This window comes from Macrobrachium rosenbergii, chromosome 25 (genome assembly GCF_040412425.1).
Source record: "Macrobrachium rosenbergii isolate ZJJX-2024 chromosome 25, ASM4041242v1, whole genome shotgun sequence".
In the NCBI taxonomy this organism is placed as follows: domain Eukaryota; kingdom Metazoa; phylum Arthropoda; class Malacostraca; order Decapoda; family Palaemonidae; genus Macrobrachium; species Macrobrachium rosenbergii.
In genome coordinates, this window is record NC_089765.1 from 40,824,410 (window position 1) to 40,849,409 (window position 25,000).

Sequence of the window (25,000 nt, forward strand, 5' to 3'; positions counted from 1 at the left end):
TCACAGCCTATCAATCAGTCTATGAAAGTGACGAGAGGAGAAAGCGACGAGAGGAGACATGACTTCACAGCCTATCAATCAGTCTATGAAAGTGACGAGAGGAGACATGACTTAATAAGTATATCTTAGTTTAACCAGACCACTGAGCTGATTAACAGCTCTTCTAGGGCTGGCCCGAAGGATTTCATTTATTTTACGTGGCTAAGAACCAATTGGTTACCTAACAACGGGACCTACAGCTTATTGTGGAATCCGAACCACATTATAGCGAGAAATGAATTTCTATCACCAGAAACAAATTTCTCTTCTTCTTCACTGGCCGGTCGGAGATTCGAACTTGCGACCATCAGCATATCAATCTGTCTATGAAAGTGACGAGAGGAGACATGACTTCATAGCCTATCAATCAATCTATGAAAGTGACGAGAGGAGACATGACTTCATAGCCTATCAATCAGTCTATGAAAGTGACGAGAGGAGACATGACTTCACAGCCTATCAATCAGTCTATGAAAGTGACGAGAGGAGACATGACTTCACAGCCTATCAATCTGTCTATGAAAGTGACGAGAGGAGACATGACTTCACAGCCTATCCATCTGTCTATGAAAGTGACGAGAGGAGACATGACTTCATAGCCTATCAATTTGTCAATGAAAGTGACGAGAGGAGACATGACTTCATAGCCTATCAATCTGTCTATGAAAGTGACGAGAGGAGACATGACTTCATAGCCTATCAATCAATCAGTCAATGAAAGAGGTGAAGGGTTGGACAACTATCGTAGCCTATCTATCAATCAACAAGCAAGCAATTCAACTGCCACGATAAAACACCACACAAGGAATTCCAGTCAGGTTCTTTTAACAATCTGTGTCCTTCATGCACCACGTACAGTGCTTTCTTCCATGACAAGGCTAAAACCTCCTACAAGGTCACGGCAATGACCTAAATCTACAGCTTTCTTTGTAAATGTATACTGGCCCCTCCCCCTCATAAAAAATACTGATAATTCCCCCTAAATCAGGACTTAATTCGAAGCATCATTTGGGGCACGTGAGAGCTCTTATCTCAGGAGTATAGAGCAAGTTTCATCTGGCCAAGACTTCCGCTATCCAGACCAGCACTCTAGAGCTAATACGACAGCAACATAGAGGCCTTCAGGGGGAGAACAAGAAGGAAATCAGAGACGTTTAGGGAATAACTTAAACAAATATGGGAGGTGTGGAAATTTGAGATATAAAATCATTTATGACACTGAAATACTACTTATTTATTCTAGATACCTCTAAGTTACGTTTGACAAATTCAAGTTTGCCTCATGAACCAGATATAGGCTTATATTATAAAAAACGACGGTGATCATTCTTGTTGTAACGCCTGTCTAAGAAAATCAATCAATCATACAAATGGAACAAATAAGCCGATTGGAAATTGAACCTCAGAGGTATTCCAAGCACGTCTCACAGTGAATTTTAACCAACACAATTATCAAGTAGGCTTCGAGAATCAAGCGATCTTAATTGGTGGCAAGATAAATGCATGTTTCTGGAAATCCACTATTCTTGCTGATTATGCTTTACAGTCACAACGCGTGTGTGTATGCGTATGTATAATAATATATATATATATATATATATATATATATATATATATATATATATATATATATATATATATATATATATATATATATATATATATATATATACATACATACATACATACATACATACATACATACATACATACATACAGTACAATCACAATGATATATATACATGAGAGAGAGAGGGAGAGTACAATAAAAATCTAGAAAGCTAAATACTGTACATCCTTACAATGGAGAAAAAAATACAGAATGCAACTCGTGATAAGGAAGCAAGAGTCCTATAAAAGAAACTGTATATACTCAAAATGTAAAATCCACAGAAACATCCAAATTACGACTTCTTGGTTTCTGGCGAAAGCAGCGCCCTAAGGAAATTCTCATGGATTTTGGCATCAAGTCTATCTGACCTTGCAATAGTTGGCATCGTGCTCGCCTCTATTACAATATCGAGAGACTAGTCGCCTTTAATACAGCTGCATATCGCTTAAAGGTTACGTCAGATGTAAGACATTATCGGATAACAAATGTATGAAGCAAGGTCTGTAGGTATAGCTATGAAGAATGATGGCCGGCGCTTGAGCGTGCGCACACAAGAGGGAGTGAGGGAGGGAGGAAGTGTGTACTATATTGTCGTTAATATTTGGAGAGTAAATAGGGCGACTGAACTTAAAGGTATGAATATGAATGGGACTGATTTGTATGAGAGAGAGAGAGAGAGAGAGAGAGAGAGAGAGAGAGAGAGAGAGAGAGAGAGAGAGAGAGAGAGAGAGAGAGCATTTGAGGAGGAAAGTTCCAACTGACAAAGGTGCAAGAGGGTAGAATAAAGGTGGTGAGAAAGACTTATTGTGAGAAAGGCGCCTTAGGTAAGGGAGAAATAAAAGGAGAGAGAGAGAGAGAGAGAGAGAGAGAGAGAGAGAGAGAGAGAGAGAGAGAGAGAGAGGAGCATTTGAGGAGGAAAGTTCCAACTGACAAAGGTGCGAGAGGGTAGAATAAAGGTGGTGAGAAAGACTTATTGTGAGAAGGCGCCTTCGGCAAGGGAGACATAAAAAGGGGAGAGAGAGAGAGAGAGAGAGAGAGAGAGAGAGAGAGAGAGAGAGAGAGAGAGAGAGAGAGAGAGAGAGAGAATTTGCGGAGAAAAGTTTCAACGACAGAGGTGCGAGAGGGTAGGATAAAGGTGGTGAGGAAGACTTACTGTGAGAAAAAATTGGGTACGAGAGGAATAAAGGAGCAGGAGAATCAAGAGAATATGTGAAAAGGTTCGACTGACATGCGTAAAGAAGTAGGGCTTGAGAACGGAGTGATAAAGAATGTTCAAAAGAACAGTAAGAGAAACACCCAATCCCGTTCTCTGGAAATATTCTTCCTTTCCTTTTACAAAGTTTTCTTTCAGCCTTATCATAAACAACTTCGGTGACAAATGGAAACCTCTCTCGATTGCTCTATTCTCTACAGACCACTTTTCCCCACTTTCTCTAAAGTACCATTCTTTATCTGTCACTGACAATTTTCAACAAATTCTTCATACGAATACTTTCTCTCATTCCATTTCCTCTTCTAATTCTCTCACTGCCACATTCCCTTTCGTTCTCACATTTCCTCCTCTCCCCAAAGATATTTTCCTCTCAATGTCCTTCCTTCCACAAGCATTTCAAGCCTCTTTGCAACACATTTTCCTGGTTTACATACTTTGCTCTACACTTTAATTTTCATTAACACAAACTTTATTACAAACTTTATTTCTTGATAGCCAATTCCTCTCCACAAAACCTTGTGATTTCCCTCAAATTCTCGATCTAATTCTTTGCTACCCCAAATGTTTCCCCTCACATAACTTTCAAGCATAGCTATTATACACACCATTACCAACAGTAACGGCCTTTCTGGAGAGAGAGAGAGAGAGAGAGAGAGAGAGAGAGAGAGAGAGAGAGAGAGAGAGAGAGAGAGAGGTTCACAAACAAACTCTTTATCATTTCAATCGCTGGAGTCCTGCCTCTGACATTTTCTTTCCCAAGTTCCTTCCCTTTTTTACACTTTTACCACAATCCGAACTGTCATGCACAATACCTTCCTTCGTTATCTCACACACCTTCACTTTTTTTTGCTCCTCTCCTGGAAAAATGAGTAAGACTAATTCCTTGCTGCTCTCTCCCACATCTGAACCTTGGCCATGACATTCAAGTATGTTACATAACACTCTTTGGCCACCTTCCAAAGTAAAGAAAAAACACAGCAATCGGTTATGTGGAAGTTAGTGTACTTCACAAGGTTTCATACAACTTTACTTATCATGAATCAATTAAGTAACTTTGTTGCGTTTAAACTGGGGTAAATTCACACAAATACACTGTGTGTGTGTATATATATATATATATATATATATATATATATATATATATATATATATATATATATATATAGAGAGAGAGAGAGAGAGAGAGAGAGAGAGAGAGAGAGAGAGAGAGAGAGAGAGAGAGAGAGAGAGAGTATCAGGTCAATGGAGACGGGCCTCTGATGGAAAAATAAATGGTGAGATACAATACTAAATTGAGGGGTACAGTGAAGGGCTGAGAGAACAGTTCCTGGACGTAGAAAGAAATCTATGTACAGGTTCAGCTTACAAGAATAATGGTGTCAATATTGAAAGTAAGAGGGGAAAGGTACAAGCTGATAAAGTACTGGGTGAATTTGACTCAAATTTACTTGCTCTGAAGAAGTGGAAATGTAAACGCATTTTATCAAGCAATTACATACTAAAATATTGAGTACAAATTGAGAGGCGTTGCTGTATTAAACGAGTGGTCTTTTGTCAATATTGTGGCTATCTTGAAATCTTTAACGAGAACAGGAAAACAGGGGGAAGTGAAGGATGGAAGAGTATGAGGGTTTAATAAAATCCTGAAAATGTTGAAGGATACGACTATCGGAGTGTAAGGAGGGCATCTTAATCAGCTGAAGAACAAGATGCTCTTGGATGTTTGTGGTGGAGCAGGCTGAGTGAGTGGCTGCTCCTTGTGTGTCAAGTAAGCCTAGTTTAGGGATAGGCTCCAAGGGAATCTGTGGGAAGAATAGTTGTCCCTTTGTAGACAGGGCAAGTTAAGAATGTGCGCCTTCAGGCTGTGGTGGAGGGTCGACAGGGATGATGGTGAAAAGGCCTAAAAATAAAAATAAGGAGTAGGCCCAAACCGCAGGTGGTAAGGTCCAGGAAAGAAAATGCTTGGCATGGCAAAAAAGATTAGGAAGGAGAGATAAAATGTGAGGGGGCAGTGTACATAATCGGTGAATTAAAAAAAATCCCAACTTTAGGATAATACACAACGGAAGCAGTAATTCACAAGACACCAAAAGAGAATGAACATGAAATACATAATGTCGAGGTTACATTAAGATATTAAAGGATCTGTTACATTAAGATATTAGGGATCCAGATTTACAAGTAATTAGTTGAAGGCAGCTGGAAAACCAGTCATATGATAGCTGATCAGAATAAATGAACTCCGCAGAGGGGGGGTTGTGCCGTCATGCACTTCACGTGGTGCATTGTAGGTATTACTTAAGGTTCTCGCAGCGTTCCTTCGGCCCCTAGCTGCAACCCCTTTCATTCTTATTGCTGTGCTTCCATTCATATTCTTTTCCATCTTGCTCTCCATCCTCTCCTAACAGTTGTTTCATAGTGCAACTGAGAGGTTTTCCACCTGTTACACCTTTCAGACCTTTATACTCTCAATTTCCCTTTCAGCGCTGAATGACATCATAGGTCCCAGCGCTTGGCCTTTGGCCTAAATCCTATATTCTATTCCATTCCAGAATAAATGAAGCATGATGTGACGGAGGTAGTGGTGGCTTCGTGCCATGGAAAACCGACCACACAAGTGATCTACATACTGACACACCTAAGTGAGAAGAAGACTGATTGATTTACAAATCTGGGCAGTCGAGCCAAGCACTGGGGCACTTTCATTTAAGCAGTGCCCGGCAAAATAGACTAAATACGTGCATCACACTGCCGTGGAATTAGAAAAATCACTTAAATGAGTATCAGGGACAAGCAACTGGACAGTAACTGAGAAGGAAGAGGGTACACTTCACACATGATACACAGGAAATGGAGCAATAACAAGACCAGATGGAGAGAAGAGGATAATGGTATGACTAGCAAGAAATAGATAAATAAAATGTTCGTCTCTATAAGGAATCAGTATTGAGTATTTTAAGAGCTTATGACAGTAATGATACTGACCTAATATTAACGATGGAATAAATAAAAGAAGTCTTGTAAAACAAAAGCAAATAGTGAAGAGAGAACACAAGAGACTGGGATGGTGGACGAAGGACCTTGGATGAGACAGAATAGGCCTAATGCTGTTAAGTGGATGACGTGCTTGATCGTTAGGGTAGTGAGAAAGTGCAGCAATGGACTGGATAAAACATGAGACCAATGGAATCCAGAGAAATAAGAGTATCTCATCACTAAACAAAACAAAATTATCTATATATAAAACAGCTGCTTCACAACAGACGCATGAGAGCTACACAGTGGGCGAGATTCTAGAAAGGAGGCTGTATTTATGGATGGAATGTGCTGGCTTATCATATGACCATCTTTTAGGGTTATGTAGGTAGGAGAAGGGCTGGTTAGGTACCCAAGTGAGTTCCAGACAGTCGTTGTGCTGTGCCTCCACTTTTATTATTTATATTTTAATGGACAGAGCAATGAAAAATGTCTGGGAAAGGGCAGATTTAAGTGACACTGTACACATTTATGGATAAAATACTGGGGTGCTAAAGATTGCACATGATAATATTATTAATGCAACTCAATCCTCTTACCTTTCTGAGAAGAAATGAGTTACACAACATAAGGAAGGAAGACAGCAGAACCTGACTGCTTATATAACACTTGATCCCAACTGCCTTTGAGAATAAGCCACTTCCATCCTGTCATTATCCTTACCAACGTTTAGTGCTCAGCCATTCAAGTGTATCCTAACTGAGAGGTACCAGGCAAAACAAAGATTAAAACTATATCACACTTTCGTGGATCTGGAAGTGTCATTCGAATGACTATCAGGGACAAACATTTAAACAAGAATTGGAGAGGGTACTTCACACCAAATACTCGTACAAGGGAAATGGAACAATATCAAGATAAGGTTGAGATAATAAAGTGGCGGATTATTTGGAAGACACTGAGATAACTTTTGGTCTCTATAATAAATCACCAATAAGTCTTATAACTTCTTATGACAGTGAGGAAAGACCTAATATTAATATTAACAACAGAAGAAATAAAAGGAGTCTTGCATAATAAAAGCACATAAGGCGAGAACAGGGAGAGACTGGCACGGTGGATATAGGGACCCCGGATGAGACACTATAGGCCTACTGCTGTTAGGTTGGTGACATGCTTGATTGTTAGGATACTATCAGGAGGACAGTGAGAAACAGTGTAGTAACGGACTGGATAAAATCAGAGACCAGTGGATTCCTGATAAATGACAGCATCCTATCACTAAACAAAGGAACAAAATTAGCTGTAGAAAAAAAGAGCTGCTACACAGCAGGCATAAGAGAACCACAAAGTGGGAGAGACTCTGAGAGGGAGGCTGTAACATGCTTAATTTCATGGATGGAATGTGGTGGGTTAACCATAGCCTTTAGGGTTATGTAGGTAGGAGAAGGACTGGTGTGGTACAAAAGTGAGTTCCAGATAGCTGTGGTGTTATGCCTCTGCTTTTACTTTGTTATTTCGATATTTCAACAGACAGAGCACTGAGAATGTCTGGGAAAATGCAGACTTAAGTGAAACTACACAATTATGAATAAAATAGAAGGCTGCTAAAGACTGCAGATGACTAGCACATAAGTTCTAAAACAATTTGATTCTGTAATAAGTGTTAGTAGGGATAATGGCACGATGGAAAAGGCCTATTCTTAAGGGGAAAATATGAGTCAGTGTTACATTTTCTGGCAAGTTCCAAGTCAGAAATTGCAAGCATATACCCTAATTATAAGCATAAAAAAAGTCGCTTTCATTCTGTCTATCCCTACTGATATCCATTCAACTCAATCTTCTTGTCATTCTGAGAAGAGGTCAGTTATAACATATAGGGCCCAAAGATAGCAGAGCTTTACATATATAACATTTACACCAAACTGCAATTAAGCAAAAGTCAGTTCTATTCTGTTCTTTTCTTGACTAACGTTTCTTTCTCATACTTCTTGGGTTTCCAAGAAAAGGTGAAACAAATTACACAAATTAAATGAAGGAAGTTAAGTAACTGAACTTGTCGTCAAATATAATTTTGATTCCTAATTCCCCATATGAATATCCCACTTCCATCTTGTTTGCCATTACACTTACTACCATTTATAACTCCTACAAAGATGATCATTGCTTTCTGAGAGGTGAATTACGAAACACATAAAGCGATGAGGGTAACAAAACTTGCAGGAAGGAAAACAAATTATTCATAGAATATCCAATGCCAGGGAATGGAAAAAAGAGATGTGGAGGAATGTAATTATATACAGGATATAAATGGCAACATTCTAACAGCGGCTGAGGATATAATGAAAAGATGGAGAGAATATTTCTGAGGAACTCTTAATGCACAGAATGAAAGAATGTTGTAGAAGGCTCTGCCCATCTTAGGACCAGGACACACATGAAGGAACCCACACAGAACATGAAAAACTACAAAGCAGGTGCAAAAACACTTGTAGTAACAGGAATGATAGAGCCTTGGGTGAGGTAGGTACAGAATGGTTGAGTGAACTGTTTGGGATGTTCTGCAACGAAGAAAGAATGCTTTTTTGACCGGGGGGAGAGTGAGACGGTGTGCTTCTATAAGCAAAAGGGTGATGTTATGGAATGTGGAAATTATAGCGGGTATGAAACACCTACTTAAGTATTGGAAAGGGTGAGTGATAACTGTGCAATACTGTGCCATCCACGAAATGCAGTTTGGATTTATACAAGGGAAAACATCAGTGGGTGTCTTTCTATTGCAAAACCGGTGCATGAAAATTTTTTGTAAGGCAACAGGAAACTATGCATTACTGATGTTTTGTTGACCTTGAAAGGCTTTTGACAAAACACTCAGAGAAATAGTTAACTCGAGTTTGAGAAACACGAGATCCTGAGAGGCTCATCAGCATGACAAAGGTAATGTATAAGGGAGTATGAGCATCAAGATCAAAATAAGGAAGATAGATGCTTTTGGAGTTAAGGTTGGATTACATCAAGGTTGAGCTTTAAGCCCATTTCTCTTTTTAGTTGTAAGGATAGGTCACAGGAAGATGGAATTAGGGTTGTACATGTATAAAGGTGGCAGAACTTGCAAGCATTTATCACATTTACTCCAAATTGCTCTAAGAATAAGCCACTTCTAGTCTGTCACTTTCCTTGCTAATGTTTATTTCTCAGTCTTCTCTGGTCCCCAAGAAATTGTCAATCACAAATTACGTGAAGGAACAAAAGTAGCAGAACTTGCCTGCAATTATAATTTTTACTCTTAATGCCCTACTTCCACATTGTTATGACATTAATATTTATAACATTAACAGCGATTTTCTTGGCTTTCTGAGAAGATGTGAATCACATAATATATGAAGCAAGGAGGGTAGCAGAACTAGACAGATGGAAAACAAATAGTTTATAGACTAACCAAGTTGGAAAAAAGGGAGATGAAGGAATGCAAATATAGAATGGATAAAAACGGCAACGTTCTGAAAGAGTATGGGGATATTATGATAATATGGGGAGGGTACTTGAAGAACTGCTGAAAACAGAGATTGAACAGGAAGTATTGGATGAATCTCTGCCCATCTCAGGACCATAACAGAAACTCATGATAGAAGTGAAGGATGCCACACACAATATGAAGAACAACAAAGCAAGTGGACCAAGAATAGTAATAGAAATAAGAGCTCTGGATGAGAAGGGAACAGAACGGTTGTGGAAACAGTTTGGGATGTTCTGGAGGGAAAAGGGAAGCCATTTTGACTGGGAATAGAATGAAATGGTGTGCTTCTATAAGCAAATTGGTGATGTTATGAAATGTGGGAATTATAAAGGAATAAAGCTTGTGGAATACCCACTTAAAAGTACTTTAAAGTGATTAAAAACAGCGCTAAATTGTGCCATCCACGAAATGCAGTTCGGATTCCTGAATGGGAAAAAAATCAGTTGCCGTCCTTTTTATTGCAAAACCGGTACATTGAAAATTTTTGGATGTTATGAGGAAGTTATTCTGGTGTTTTGTAGACCTACAAACAGCTTTTAACAGAGTACCCAGAGAAATGGTTTACTGGAATTTGAGAAAGAGGAGCTCCTGAGAGGCTCATAAGCGTGATAAAGGTAATATATAAGGGAGCAACAACATTTAGGACAAAATACAGTAGGATAGCTGCTTTTGCAGTTAAGGTTGGATCACATCAAGGATCAGCTTTAAACCCATTCCTCTCGTAGTCGTAATAATATGCTGAGTGAGAACATGAGAGGAAATATTCTAAAGGATCTGCTGTTTGCAGATGACCTAGTTGTTACAGCAGAAACAGAAGAATTGCAGGAGAGGTAAAGTAGTTGGCAGGATAGCCTGGAAAGAGGACTGAAGGGTCAATAATGCAAAAAGAGAAGTAATTCTAAGCAGCAGAGAGAGGGAAGAGGGGAAATACATGAAAGGTAAAGAGCTGCCAAATAGTTACAAGCACTAAGTTCTGTCTTAGTGAAAGAGGAGGAAGCCCTGGAAAGGGCAGAGATGAGAATACTGGGTGGATCCTGGGGGTGTCATCGCTGGAAAGAAGTGGAAGCGAACAAATAACAAAAAGTGGGTGTTTGTAAAATAACTGATCAAAGCAGTAGAAAGTAGGAAGAAGTGGGAAGGTCAAGAAGATTGCAGGTCGTAGTTTGCAGGAATGAGGACGCTTTGAATAAGAAATGCATATAATATGGCCATGGAGAGTAGAAGTAGAGAGGTAGGCAGAGAATTAGATTTGGTGATAGTTTAGGGAAGTGCATGAAATCACTGGGCATTGAACATGCACATGCCCACAAAAGAATTCTGTGGAGTTGGAAGTCTTGAGCAGCCAACCCCGTATGAAGATGGAATGATGGTTGTACAAAGAGGAAGGCAGAACTCGCCAGCATATATGATATTTACGCCAAATTGCCAAAAAGAATAAGCCACTTGCATTCTGTCATCATCCTTAAGAAAACTTGACCTTAAGAACATTTGTAAGTCTTCTTGGCTTTCTGAGAAGTGGCGAGTCACAAAATATATCAAGGAAGGAAGGCAGCAGACCTTGCCCGCTTATATAGCACTACCCCCTCCTAATTGCCCGTAAGAATAAAACACTTTAAATCTGTCATTATTCTCTTGGTTTCCTGAGAAGAAGCGAATCACAAGACATAAGAAGTAACGTAGGTATCAGAAGTTCTGTAAAATGTCTGGAAGAGAAGGGTCTTTGTGAGCAAACTTTGTAATGTGTGAGATGACTGTTGAAATGATAGTTAGAAACGAATTAAAAACTTTGGACCATGTTGAAATGAAATGTCTGCATGGTTAATGCGAGTTGGGTGGGTGCGTGATATAATGAAATGGTGAACCACATTGCTCTCAATTGGTTTGGTTACATGGAGACTCTGAAGGTTGGGGTTATGATTTCAGTGCTTAACTCTGAGGGGACTAGCCAAAACTACCGAATGGGAACAGTTGCTAATGTGTGGAATCTCAGGACGAGCATAATATTCATGTATAACATAAGAAGGATAATGGGTAGAAATATTACATTACTCTTTTGCACATTGAGGTTATCTCCAGCATTATTCTACCTGCAAGTTTAGACATGGAAGTGTCTGTTGTCTGGCTTCTATGGTGTCTTTAGCTTAGCTAATAATGAACAGCCAGGTAATATGTATGGGTGTTTGAGAGTCCCAGTAAACACTAACTCATGATGAAATTGCCTGATAATTCGCGCGGGAGTTCGGTTGCCCAAGTACACCTTAGCTCATCCTGGTCATGCATACAGGTGTTAGTGTATCCCAGTACATCTTTATTGCAAGATGAAACAGCTTGGTCATGCATATCGGTGTTTGTGCATCCAATAACCTTAGCTCATGATGAAACTTCCTGGTCATGCACATAGGTGTTTGTGTAGCCCAGTACACCTTTATCACATGATGAAACTGCCTGGTAATTCGTACGGGAATTTGTGTGCCTGTGTACAATGTAGCTCATGATGAAACTGCCTGGTCATGCATACAGGTGTTTGTGTGCCCCACTTCATTTTTATCTCATGGTGAAAAGGCTTGGTAATGCATATGGGTGTTTGTGTGCCCAGTAACCTAAGCTCATGATGAAACTACCTGGTCATGCATGCAGATGTTTGGGTGCCCTATACACCTTTATCTCATGATGAAATTGCATGGTCATTTGTATGGGTGTTTGTGTGCCCAGTAATGTTAGCTCATGATGAAACTGCCTGGTCCTACATTTAAGTGTTTATGTACCCCAGTACAAATTATCTCATCATTAAATAGCTTGGTTAAGCGTATGGGTATTTTGAGTGCCCCGTAAACTTACCTCATTACAAAAATGCCTAGTTATGCATACAGGTGTTTGTGTGACCCAGTACAACTTTATCTCATGATGAAACAGGTTGTTAATGTGTATGGGCATTTTATGTGCCCAGTGACTTAAGCTCATGATGAAACTGACAGGTCATGCATACAAGTATGTGTGTACTCCACTACACCTTTATCTCATGATGAAATAGCTCGGTAATGTGTAGGTGTTTGTGTGCCCCAGTACACCTTTATCTCGTGATTAAACAGCTTGGTCATGCATATGGGTATTTGTGTGCCCAGTAACCTTAGCTCATCATGAAACTGTCTAGTTATGAACGCAGGTGTTTGTGTGCCCCAGTACACCTTATTTCATGATGAAACAGTTTGGTAATGAGTATGGGTGTTTGTGCCCGGTAACCTTAGCTCATGATGAAACTGCCTGGTCCTGAATACAGGTATGTGTGCACCCAAGTACCTTTATCTCATGATAAAACTGTCTGGTCATGTATACAGGTATCTGTGGGTCCCAGTACTCCTTTATCTCACAATGGAACAGCTTGGTCATGCATATGGGTGTTTGTGTGCCCCAGTATGTCATGCACAAAGATGTTTGTGTGCCTCAGTACACCTTTATCTCATGATGAAACAGCTTGGTAATGAGTATGGGTGTTTGTGTGCCCAGTAACCTTAGCTCATGATGGAAACAACTCCTCATGCATACAGGTGTTTGTTTAACCTACTATACCTCTATCTCATGAAAAAAATAGTTTGGTAATGTGTATTGGTGTTTGTGCACCCAGTAACTTTAGCTGATGATGAAACGGCCTGGTCCTTGTTTGTGTGCCCCAGTACGCCTTTTATCTCATGATAAAACAGCTTGGTAATACAAATGGGAGTTTGTGTGCCTCAGTACACATTTATTACATGATGAAATAGCTTAGTAATGTGTATGGATGCCTGTGTACCTAATAACCTTAGATCATGATGAAACTACCTGTTCACGCATGCAGGTGTTAGTGTGCCCAGTACACCTTTATCTAATGATGAAACAGCTTGGTAATGTGTCTGGGTGTTTGTGTGCCCAGTAATCTTAGCTCATGATGAAATTGCTTGGTCCTACATATAGGTGTTTGTATTTCCCAGTACACCTTGATCTCATGACGAAATACCTTTGTAATGTGTATAGGTATTCGTCTGCCCAGTAACCTTAGCTCATGGTGAAACTGCCTGGTCATGCATACAGGTGTTTGTGTGTCCCAGTGCATCTTTATCTCATGTTAAAACAGATTGGTCATGCATATATTTGTTTGTGTGCCCAGTAACCTTAGCTCATCATGAAACTGCTTAGTCATGCAAGCAGGAGTTTGTGTGGCCCTGTACACCTTTATCTCATAATGAAACAGCTTGGTCATGTGTATGTGTGCTTGTGTGCCCACTAATCTTAGCTCATGATGAAATAGCCTGGTCTGACATACAGGTGTTTGTGTCCCAGTACCCCAGTACACCTTTATCTCATGATGTAATAGCTTGGTAATGTGTATAGGTATTTGTGTGCCCAGTAACCTTAGCTCATGACGAAATTGCCTGGTCCTGCAAACAGGAGTGTGCACACTCAAATGAACCTTTATCTCATGATAAAACTGTCTGGTCATGTATGCAGGTGTATGTGAGTCCCAGTACTCCTTTATCTCATGATGGAACAACTTGGTAGTGCATATGGGTGTTAGTGTGCCCCAGTACATCATGCATGAAGATGTTTGTGTGCCTCAGTACACCTTTGTCTCATGATGAAATAGCTAACTGAAGTGTATGAGTAATTGTGTGCCTAGAAACCTTAGCTCATGATGGAACTAACTCCTCATGCATACAGGTGTTTGTTTACCCTACTACACCTCTATCTCATGGAAAAGTAGCTTGGTAATGTGTATTGGTGTTTGTGCACCCAGTAACTTATAAATGGCCTCTCCTTGTTTGCCCCAGCACACCTTTTATCTCACGATAAAACAGCTTGATAATACACATAAGAGTTTGTGTGCCTAGTAACCTTAGCTCATGATGGAACTGCTAGGTCTTAAATACAGGCGTTTGTGTAGCCCAGTACACCTTTAGCTCATGATGAAATAGCTTTGTAATGTGTATGGGTGTTTGTGTACCCAGTAACCTTAGCTCATGATGAAACTGCCTGGTCCTACATACAGGTGTTTGTGTGGCCCAGTACACCTTTATCTCATGATGAAACAGCTTGGTAATGTGTACGGGTGTTTGTGCCCAGTAACCTTAGCTCATGATGAAACTGCCTGGTCCTACATACAGGTGTTTGTGTGGCCCAGTACACCTTTACCTAATGATGATACAGCTTGGTCATGCATATGGGTGTTTGTGTGCCCAGAAACCTTAGCTCAAGATGACACTGCCTAGTCATGAATGCAGGTGTTTGTGCGCCCAAGTACACCTTTACCTCATCATGCAATAGCTTGGTAATAAGTGTGGGTGTTTGTGTGCCCCAGTACACCTTTATCTCGTGATGATACAGTTTGGTCATGCATATGGGTGTTCATGTGCCCAGTAACCGTAGCTCATGATGAATCGGCTTGGTTCTGCACACAGGTGCTTGTGTGCCCCAGTACGTCATGCATACAGGTGTTTGTGTGCCTCAGTACACATTTATTGCATGATGAAATAGCTTAGTAATTTGTATGGATGTTTGAGTACCTAATAACCTTAGCTCATGATGAAACTACCCGGTCGTGCATGCAAGGGTTTGTGTGCCCCACACACCTTCATCTCATGATGATACAACTTGATATTGAGTATGGTTGTTTGGATGTCCAGTAACCTTAGTTCATGACGAATCTGCCTGGTCATGCATACAGGTACGTGTGCACCAAAGTAAACCTTTGTCTCATGATAAAACCAACAAGTCATGTATACTTGTGTTTGTGTGTCCCAGTAAACCCTATCTCATGATGAAATAGCTTGATAATGTGTATGGGTGTTTGTGTGCCTGGTAATCTTAGCTCATGATGAAATTGCCTGGTCCTGCATACAAGTGTTTGTCCACCCAACTACACCTTTATCTCATGTGGAACAGCTTAATAATGTGTATGGATGTTTGTGTGCCCAGTAACCTTAGCTCATGATGAAACTGCCAGGTCCTACATACAGGTGTTTGTGCAGCCCAGTACACCTTTATCTCATGATGAAATAGCTTGGTAATGTGAATGAACGTTTGTGGCCCAGTAACCTTAGCTCATGATGAAACTGCCTGGTCCTACATACAGGTGTTTGTGTGGGCCTGTGCACCTTTATCTCTTGATGAAACAGCCTGTTAATGTGTATGGGTGTTTGTGTGCCTAGTAACCTTAGCTCATGATGAAACTGCCTGGTCCTACATACAGGTGTTTGTGTGGCCCTGTGCACCTTTATCTCTTGATGAAACAGCCTGTTAATGTGTATGGGTGTTTGTGTGCCTAGTAACCTTAGCTCATGATGAAACTGCCAGGTCCTACAAACAGCTGTTTCTGTGGCCGAGTACACATTTATCTCGTGATGAAACAGCCTGGTAATGTGCACACTGTCTGTGCAGTAACCTAAGCTCTTGATGAAACTGCCTGGTCATACATACAGGTGTTTGTGTGCCCAGTTACCTTAGCTCATGATGAAACTGCCTGGTCATATATATAGGCGTTTGTGTGGCCCAGTACACCTTTGTCTTATGATGAAACAGCTTGTTAATGTGTATGTGCATTTGTGTGCAGAGTAACCTAAGCTCATGATGAAACTGCCTGGTCATGCATACAGGTGCTTGTGTGTCACAGTATCCCTTTATGCCATGATGAAACAGCATTGTAATGAGTATGGGTGTTTGTGTATCCAGTAACCTTAGCTCATGATGAAACTGCCTGGTCTGGCATACAGGTGTTTGTGTGGCCCAGTACACCTTTATCTCATGATGAAATAGCTTGGTAATGTGAATGGGTGTTTGTGTGCCCAGTACACCTTTACCTCATGATGATACAGCTTGGTCATGCATATGGGTGTTTGTGTGCCCAGAAACCTTAGCTCATGATGACACTGCCTAGTCATGAATGCAGGTGTTTGTGTGCCCAAGTACACCTTTACCTCATCATGCAATAGCTTGGTAATAAGTGTGGGTGTTTGTGTGCCCCAGTACACCTTTATCTCGTGATGATACAGCTTGGTCATGCATATGGGTGTTTGTGTGTCCAGCAACCTTAGCTCATGATTAAGCTGCCTGGTCCTACAGATGGGTGTGCACTCAAGCACTGTAAACCTTTATCTCATGATAAAACTGTCTGGTCATGTATACAGGTGTTTATCTGCTCTAGTAAACCTGTATCTCATGATGAAACAGCTTGGTAAAGTGGACATGTTTTTGAGTAAATGGTAATTTTAGCTTATGAAGAAATTGCCTGGTTCTGCATACAGGTGTTTGTTTGCCTCAGTACACCTTTATTTCATGACGAAATAGCATGTAATGTGTATGGGTATTTGTGTGCTCATTAACCTTAGCTCATGATGAAACTGCCTGGTCCTACATACAGGTGTTTGTGTGGCCCTGTGCACCTTTATCTCTTGATGAAACAGCCTGTTAATGTGTATGGGTGTTTGTGTGCCTAGTAACCTTAGCTCATGATGAAACTGCCTGGTCCTACAAACAGCTGTTTCTGTGGCTGAGTACACATTTATCTCATGATGAAACAGCCTGGTAATGTGCACACTGTCTGCGCAGTAACCTAAGCTCTTGATGAAACTGCCTGGTCATACATACAGGTGTTTGTGTGGCCCAGTGCACCTTTATCTCATGATGAAACAGCCTGTTAATGTGAATGGGTGTTTGTGTGCCCAGCAACCTTAGCTCATGATGAAACTGCCTGGTCCTATATATAGGCATTTGTGTAGCCCAGTACACCTTTGTCTCATGATGAAACAGCTTGTTAATGTGTATGTGCATTTGTGTGTGCAGTAACCTAAGCTCATGATGAAACTGCCTGGTCATGCATACAAGTGCTTGTGTGTCACAGTACCCCTTTATGCCATGATGAAACAGCGTTGTAATGAGTATGCGTGTTTGTGTGACCAGTAACCTAAGCTCATGGTGAAACTGCCTGAAATTTATCTCATGATGAAACAGCATTGCAAAGTGTATGGGTATTTGTGTGAATGGTAATTTCAGCTCATGAAGAAATTGCCTGGTCCAGCATACAGGTGTTTGCGTACCACAGTACACCTTTATTTCATGATGAAATAGCATGTAATGTGCATAGGTGCATGGTTATTTGTGTGCTCAGTAACCTTAGCTCATGATGAAACTGCCTGGTCCTGTATACAGGGGTGAGTGCACACCCAGGTGAACATATATCTCATGATAAAACTTCCTAGTCATGTATACAGGTGTTTGTGGGCCCCAGTTCGACTCTCTCTCTCATGATGAAACAGCTTGGTCATGCATATGGGTGTTTGTGCCCCCAGTAACCTTAGCTCATGATGAAACTGCTTGGTTCTGCATACAGGTGCCTGTGTGCCCCAGTACGTCATGCATGCAGGTGTTTGTGTGCCTCAGTACACATTTATTGCATGATGAAATAGCTTAGTAATGTGTATGGATGTTTGTGTTCCTAATAACCTTAGATCATGATGAAACTATCTGTTCATGCATGCAGGTGTTAGTGTGCCCCAGTACACCTTTATCTAATGATGAAACAGCTTGGCCATGCATATGGGTGTTTGTGTACCCAGTAATCTTAGCTCATGATGAAATTGCCTGGTCCTACATACAGGTGTTTGTATGTCCCAGTACACCTTTATCTCGTGACGAAATACCTTGGTAATGTGTATAGGTATTCGTCTGCCCAGTAACCTTAGCTCATGATGAAACTGCCTGGTCATGCATACAGGTGTTTGTGTGTCCCAGTACACCTTTATCTCATGATGAAACAGATTGATCATGCATATATTTGTTTGTGTGCCCAGTAACCTTAGCTCATCATGAAACTGCCTAGTCATGCATACAGGAGTTTGTGTACCCCAGTACACCTTTATCTCATAATGAAACAGCTTGGTCATGTGTATGGGTGTTTGTGTGCCCACTAATCTTAGCTCATGATGAAATTGCCTGGTCTGGCATACAGTTGTTTGTGTGTCCTAGTACACCTTTACCTCATGATGTAATAGCTTGGTAATGTGTATATATAAGTATTTGTGTGCCCAGTAACCTTAGCTCATGATGAAATTGCCTGATCCTGCAAACAGGTGTGTGTGCACCCAAATGAACCTTTATCTCATGATAAAACTGTCTGGTCATGTATACAGGTGTATGCAGGCCCCAGTACTCCTTTTTCTCATGATGGAACAGCTTGGTCATGTATCTGGGTGTTGGTGTGCCCCAGTTCGTCATGCATGAAGATGTTTGTGTGCCTCAGTACACCTTGTCTAATGATGAAATAGCTTAGTAAAGTGTATGAGTGTTTGTGTGCCCAGAAACCTTAGCTCATTATGGAACTAACTCCTCATGCATACAGGTGATTGTTTACCCTACTACACCTCTATCTCATGGAAAAGTAGCTTGGTAATGTGTACTGGTGTTTGTGCACCCAGTAACTTTAGCTGATGATGAAACGGCCTGCTCCTTGTGTGCCCCAGTACACCTTTTATCTCATGATAAAACAGCTTGATAGTACACACAAGAGTTTGTGTGCCTAGTAACCTTAGCTCATGATGAAACTGCCTGGTCATACATACAGGTGTTTGTGTGGCCCAGTACACCTTTATCTAATGATGAAACAGCTTGGTATGTGTAGGGGTGTTTGTATGCCCAGTAACCTTAGCTCATGATGAAACTGCCTGGTCCTACATACAGGTGTTTGTTATGTCCCAGTACACCTTTATCTCATGACAAATACCTTGGTAATGTGTATAGGTATTCGTGTGCCCAGTTAACCTTAGCTCATGATGAAACTGCCTGGTCATGCATACAGGTGTTTGTGTGTCCCAGTACACCTTTATCTCATGATGAAACTGCCTGGTCATGCATACAGGTGTTTGTGTGTCCCAGTACACCTTTATCTCATGATGAAACAGATTGGTCATGCATATATTTGTTTGTGCCCCCAGTAACCTTAGCTCATCATGAAACTGCCTAGTCATGCATACAGGAGTTTGTGTTCCCCAGTACACCTTTATCTCATAATAAAACAGCTTGGTCAAGTGTATGGGTGTTTGTGTGCCCACTAATCTTAGCTCATGATGAAATTGCCTGGTCTGGCATACAGGTGTTTTTGTGTCCTAGTACACCTTTATGCCATTATGTAATAGCTTGGTAATGTGTATAGGTATTTGTGTGCCCAGTAACCTTAGCTCATGATGAAATTGCCTGGCCCTGCAAACAGGTGTGTGCGCACCCAAATGAACCTTTTTCTCATGATAAAACTGTCTGGTCATGTATACAGGTGTACGTGGGTCCCAGTACTCCTTTTTCCTCATGATGGAACAGCTTGGTCATGCATAATGGGTGTTTGTTTGCCCAGAAACCTTAGCTCATGATGACACTGCCTAGTCATGAATGCAGGTGTTTGTGTGCCCAACTACACCATTACCTCATCATGAAATAGCTTGGTAATAAGTGTGGGTGTTTGTGTGCCCCAGTACACCTTTATCTCATGATGGTACAGCTTGGTCATGCATGTGGGTGTTTGTGTGTCCAGCAACCTTAGCTCATGATTAAGCTGCCTGGTCCTACAGATGGGTGTGCACTCAAGTAAACCTTTATCTCATGACAAAACTGTCTGGTCATGTATACAGGTGTTTATCCGCTCCAGTAAACCCTTATCTCATTATGAAACAGCTTGGTAAAGTGGACATGTGTTTGTGTAAATGGCAATTTTAGCTCATGAAGAAATTGTCTGGTCCTGCAGACAGGTGTTTGTTTGCCTTAGTACACCTTTATTTCATGACGAAATAGCATGTAATGTGTATGGGTATTTGTGTGCCCATTAACCTTAGCTCATAATATAGCTGCCTGGTCCTGTATACAAGGGTGAGTGCACACCCAGGTGAACCTTTATCTCATGATAAAACTTCCTAGTCATATACAGGTGTTTGTGGGCCCAAGTACACCTCTCTCTCTCATGATGAAACAGCTTGGTCATGCATATGGGTGTTTGTGTGCCCAGTAACCTTAGCTCATGATGAAACAGCTTGGTTCTGCATACAGGTGCTTGTGTGCCCCAGTATGTCATGCATAAAGGTGTTTAGGTGCCTCAGTACACCTTTATTGCATGATGAAATAGCTTAGTAATGTGTATGGATGTTTGTGTACCTAACCACCTTAGCTCATGATGAAACTAACTAGTTGTGCATGCAGGTGTTTGTGTGCCCCAGTACACCTTTATCTTATGATGAAACAGCTTGGTAATGAGTATCAGTGTTTGTGTGTCCAGAAACCTTAGCTCATGGTGAAATTGCCTTATCATGCATACTGGTGTTTGTGTCCCATTACACATTTATCTCATGATGAAACAGCATTGTAAAGTGTATGGGTATATGTGTGAATGGTAATTTTGGTGCGTGAAGAAATTGCCTGGTCCTGCATACAGGTGTTTGTGTGCCCCAGTACACCTTTACTTCATGATGAAATAGCATGTAATGTGTATGGGTATGTATGTGTTCAGTAACCTTAGCTCATGATGAAAGAATTTGGTATGTGTATGGGTGTTTGTGTGCCCAGTAACCTTAGTTCATGATGAACTTGCCTGGTAATCTGTACAGGTGCTTGCATGCCCTAGCAAACCTTAGCTAATGATGAAACAGCCTGGTGATTCTTATCAGTGTTTGTGTGTCCTTAGGTGTATTTGAGTCGTTTTGCACCCCAATACACCTTATGTCATGACGAAACTTCCTGATAATAAGGCTAGGTGTTTGTGTGCCCCAGTACACCTTACCTCACGCAGAAAAATCTTGGTAATAAGGCCCAGTGTTTGATTATCCCAGTACACTTTACCTCATGATGAAACTTCCTGGTGACAAGATCAGGTGTTTGTGTGCCCCAGTACACCAATTTCACGAGTAAACATTCCAGTAATAAGGCCAGGTGTTTGTGTGCCCCAGTACACCATATCTCATGAGGAAACATCCCGGCAATAAGGCCACATTTTTGTGTGTCCCAGTACACCACATCTCGCGAGGAAACATCCTGGTAATAAGGCCAGGTGTTTGTGTGCCCCAGTACACCATATCTCATGAGGAAACATCCCGGTAATAAGGCCAAGTGTTTGTGTGTCCTAGTACACCATATCTCATGAGGAAACATCCCAGTAATAAGGTCAGGTGCTTGTGTACCCCAGTACACTTTACCTCATGATGAAACTTCCTGGTAATAAGGCTAGGTGTTTGTGTGGCCTGGTACACTTTAGCTCATGATGAAACTTCCTGGTGATAATGCCAGGTGCTTGCGTGCCTCAATATACTTTAGCTCATTTTGAAAGTTTCTGGTAATAAGAACAGGTGTGTGTGTGCGCCCCAGTGCACCTTAGCTCATGAGGAAACTGCCCGGTAATGCCTACCAGTGTTTGCATGCCCCAGTACACTAGCTCATGATTGAACTGCCTTGTCATGGATATAAGTGTTTGTATGCCCCAGTACACACTTAGCTAATGATGAAACTGCCTGGTAATGCGTACCGGTGCTTGTATGTCCCAGCTAACCTTGGCTAATGATGAAACACCCTGGTAATTCTTATGGGTGTTTTTGTGTCGCTGTACACTCTTGCTAAAGATGAAAAGCCTGGTAATATTTATGGGTATTTGTGTCCCAGCAAATACCAGCTACCGATTAAACTACCATTGTTAAGTTTATCGGCGCATGTCCCAATACAGCTTACTATACTAAATATGAGCTGAAACATGTTTTACTGGGTATAAAATTTTGAATTCAAAATGCATTCAACAAACAACAATGCTCAACCCGCGGTATTCAAATGGTATATTAAATTATGATGTATTTAATTTAATAGTTGGGTTAAGTTACCCAGGAACGTAACTTAACGAAGCAACTGCATGAATGGAAATGTTATACAAAGCAAATAACGGGACCGGATGCGTTTGCTTTATAAAATAATGCTGATAACCAACAAATTTTCCGTTTGTCCTGCGATGTTGATAGTACACATACAAATATACGAAACGCGCACAAAAGCCGGCACAACTGCAAAGCGGCTGTGTCCTATTTATGCGCATTTAAATTAAATAAAACACTTGAAAATGATAACATACGTATCTGAGATTGTTTAGACACTGAAATGCCGAAAATGATATACAAATTACGTGAAAAACAAAATACATTTGGATGGACTACTTTTTTGAGTATCAAAACTCGCTCACCGAAACATAACACCAAGAGCCAACATCAACCATGAAATTTCTACCCATAATATAAACAATCACCAAAGAATCATGGCTATCGATCGCCTGCAGGATCATTTCTCTCCTTTGCAGTGATTGCAGTGTTTTGCTCGTGAAATGACTCTTGCACCGGGAGTCACCTTTCTGGCTTGGCTAACCGAGACCCATAATTCTTTATATTTGTCACTTTTTTGGCCATCATGATACTAAAACAGCGTATTAAAATACGCGACGATGGTGTAACCGTACTTACCGTCGGCCTGAAGATGGTGAAATTAACAAAAACAAAATAATTTTAACAAATAAGCGAATATGCGAGTGGCGCCCTCCAGCTGATGCGGGAGCTGGAGACTGTCCGTCGGCTGCTCTTGTCTAACTTTGCGCATCAAATCGCGCAGCTGTTATGGCTTTATATTTAATATTGTTACATAATATTAGCATTATTATTCATTATTCTTACATAAAATATTAAGATTATTTTATATAACTTAATTTATTACTTATTATACCATAAAACTCTAATCAAAAGGTTCTGTTTACGTTAACTTTCTAAATATTTCGAAAGATGTAATACCTTTCATGCATTGTTTCAGTCCGAAGCGGTCCTCGCTGCCGGTATTGCCCTGTCTGTGGCAGGTAGGAATAAGAGAAGGGCTGCAACACGTAACATCGGCAAACATGTCGTCCACTCTAATAAACATTGGAAAAGTTGCCTTAGCGGCAGTCCCAAAACAGGCCAAAATTGCAGTGCCTACAATTCTCAGCCAGAGATCATGTAAGTAAACCTTTTAATTGTTCAAACCTGTTGTTCCTAGATTGTCATTGCAAGGGTGCTTATGAATTTAAAATCCGCCACTGCTAAGGCAATTAATAGCTCGCGTTGGCCTTCTATAATTCTCTGATTAACATGGAAGTGTAAAAGGTACATCTTAAAGAATAAATTTGAGTATAATATCTGCAAAGCTTGTATAAACTTGGGCGTAGCTTGAAGGAGAAAATCAGAGGCGACCTATTAAAGCCAGCAGGCTACGCAGTACCAGGGTTAAAGTTCGCGTATGGGAAATTCGTAGTATTTAATTTGAACGCCCAGCCAGATAGGTTCTCGAGACTACTTAAATTTTATTTCTACTTGCACTAAAGAGTAGGTGAAATTATAAGAGCACTGGGATTTGCTAGCATTCTGTTCACAGATGGGTTTGACAGTACATTGATCTTTGGTTGTTAGGTTGCACTCGAGTCCGGACACGATTTAAATGTTTGGTTTTAAGTCTGTTTGTTTAACTATTCTGCTGTTAAGTTATATTTAACTATTCTACTGTTAAGTTACTTTGGTTTTATTTTGACATGATCGCGTATTTAAATAAAATATCCTGATTTAGTTTCGTGGCGCACATGAACCATAGGCCAAAGGCGTTAAATGCGTAATGTCGTTCGGATGCACATGATTATCTTACCAGGATAAGCATATCAGGTTTAGATGATTAAACTCAGCCTCACAGGCGGTAATCTTTTACTATTTAGTAGTGGATTTTCAAGGCTTATCTATATTTAATCCACGAGACCTTGAGTTCATCCAATGTAGTACAGTAAATGTCTTTATGAGAAGCATGGAAACCATCTTTGTGTAGTTGTCAGTTGACCGCCGCTGAGGATCATTTGAATACAGATAATTTCTCGCTACACCTTTGGAATTTATATATATATATATATATATATATATATATATATATATATATCTGTAAGGACATACTGTACATAAATGAAGGGGAAAGGAAAGATTACGGATACAGTGATATCCTTAGACATATACAGCATTATAGTCATTTGCAGTGTTCTTGGTACTAAAAATCGAAAGTAGAAGTAAAGGAAGCTAAAGCATTGTGCATGGGTGCAGACAAATTTTGTAGGTTAGGCTAGATGCCTTTAAAGAAAGTTTCCCTCCTCATCCCTTCCACTTCCACATGTAATCCCGTCTTTGATAGAAATAGAAATAAGTAAAAGTACAACCATGAGATTGAGTTGCTAATACTGATATAGGCCTATTGTAATGGTGAGTGGCGCCTTAGTGTAATCATAATCAAAATGTGCATATCTTGCGATCCTTGAAAAAGAAAAGGTACACCGCAACACCTGTTTCCTATTATTAGTGAGGGTAATGACAAACGTGTGAAGAGGTTAGCCATTCTGTGGCAGTTCATTAATCAGTAAAGTTAATTACAGCTACCCAGAGATTAAGACTACGGGATCGGTTGTGTGCACTCGTTGACCAACCAGGTTAAAGAAATGATTGACCCAGGGGTGGAATTATGTTGTTAATGTACATTACTTGCGCTATTTATACTTTTGGATGAATATCCAGCAACGGTTATAAGTAACAATTCATAGTCGGCAGGCATCCAAGAA

General features: G+C 40.5%; 2 protein-coding genes across 3 annotated transcripts in view; one reads left to right on the top strand and one right to left on the bottom strand.

Moving 5' to 3' along the window:
* The window catches only part of LOC136852596 (NAD(P) transhydrogenase, mitochondrial-like), a 65,027-nt gene extending 42,025 nt beyond the window's left edge, over positions 1-23,002 (bottom strand). The window contains exon 1 of one of the 2 annotated variants that reach the window (XR_010857192.1): positions 22,851-22,991. The gene's annotated coding sequence lies outside the window, so the exon portion shown is untranslated. Of the gene's footprint in view, positions 1-22,850 lie in introns of both variants that reach the window. The other variant, XM_067127464.1, reaches the window with a different exon arrangement.
* Positions 23,003-23,181: 179 nt separating this feature from the next.
* The window catches only part of LOC136852597 (isocitrate dehydrogenase [NADP], mitochondrial-like), a 48,214-nt gene continuing 46,395 nt past the window's right edge, over positions 23,182-25,000 (top strand). The window contains exon 1 of the mRNA XM_067127471.1: positions 23,182-23,372. Within this exon, the coding sequence (XP_066983572.1) occupies positions 23,276-23,372 (97 nt within the window). The 5' untranslated portion in view covers positions 23,182-23,275. The remainder of the gene's footprint in view (positions 23,373-25,000) is intronic.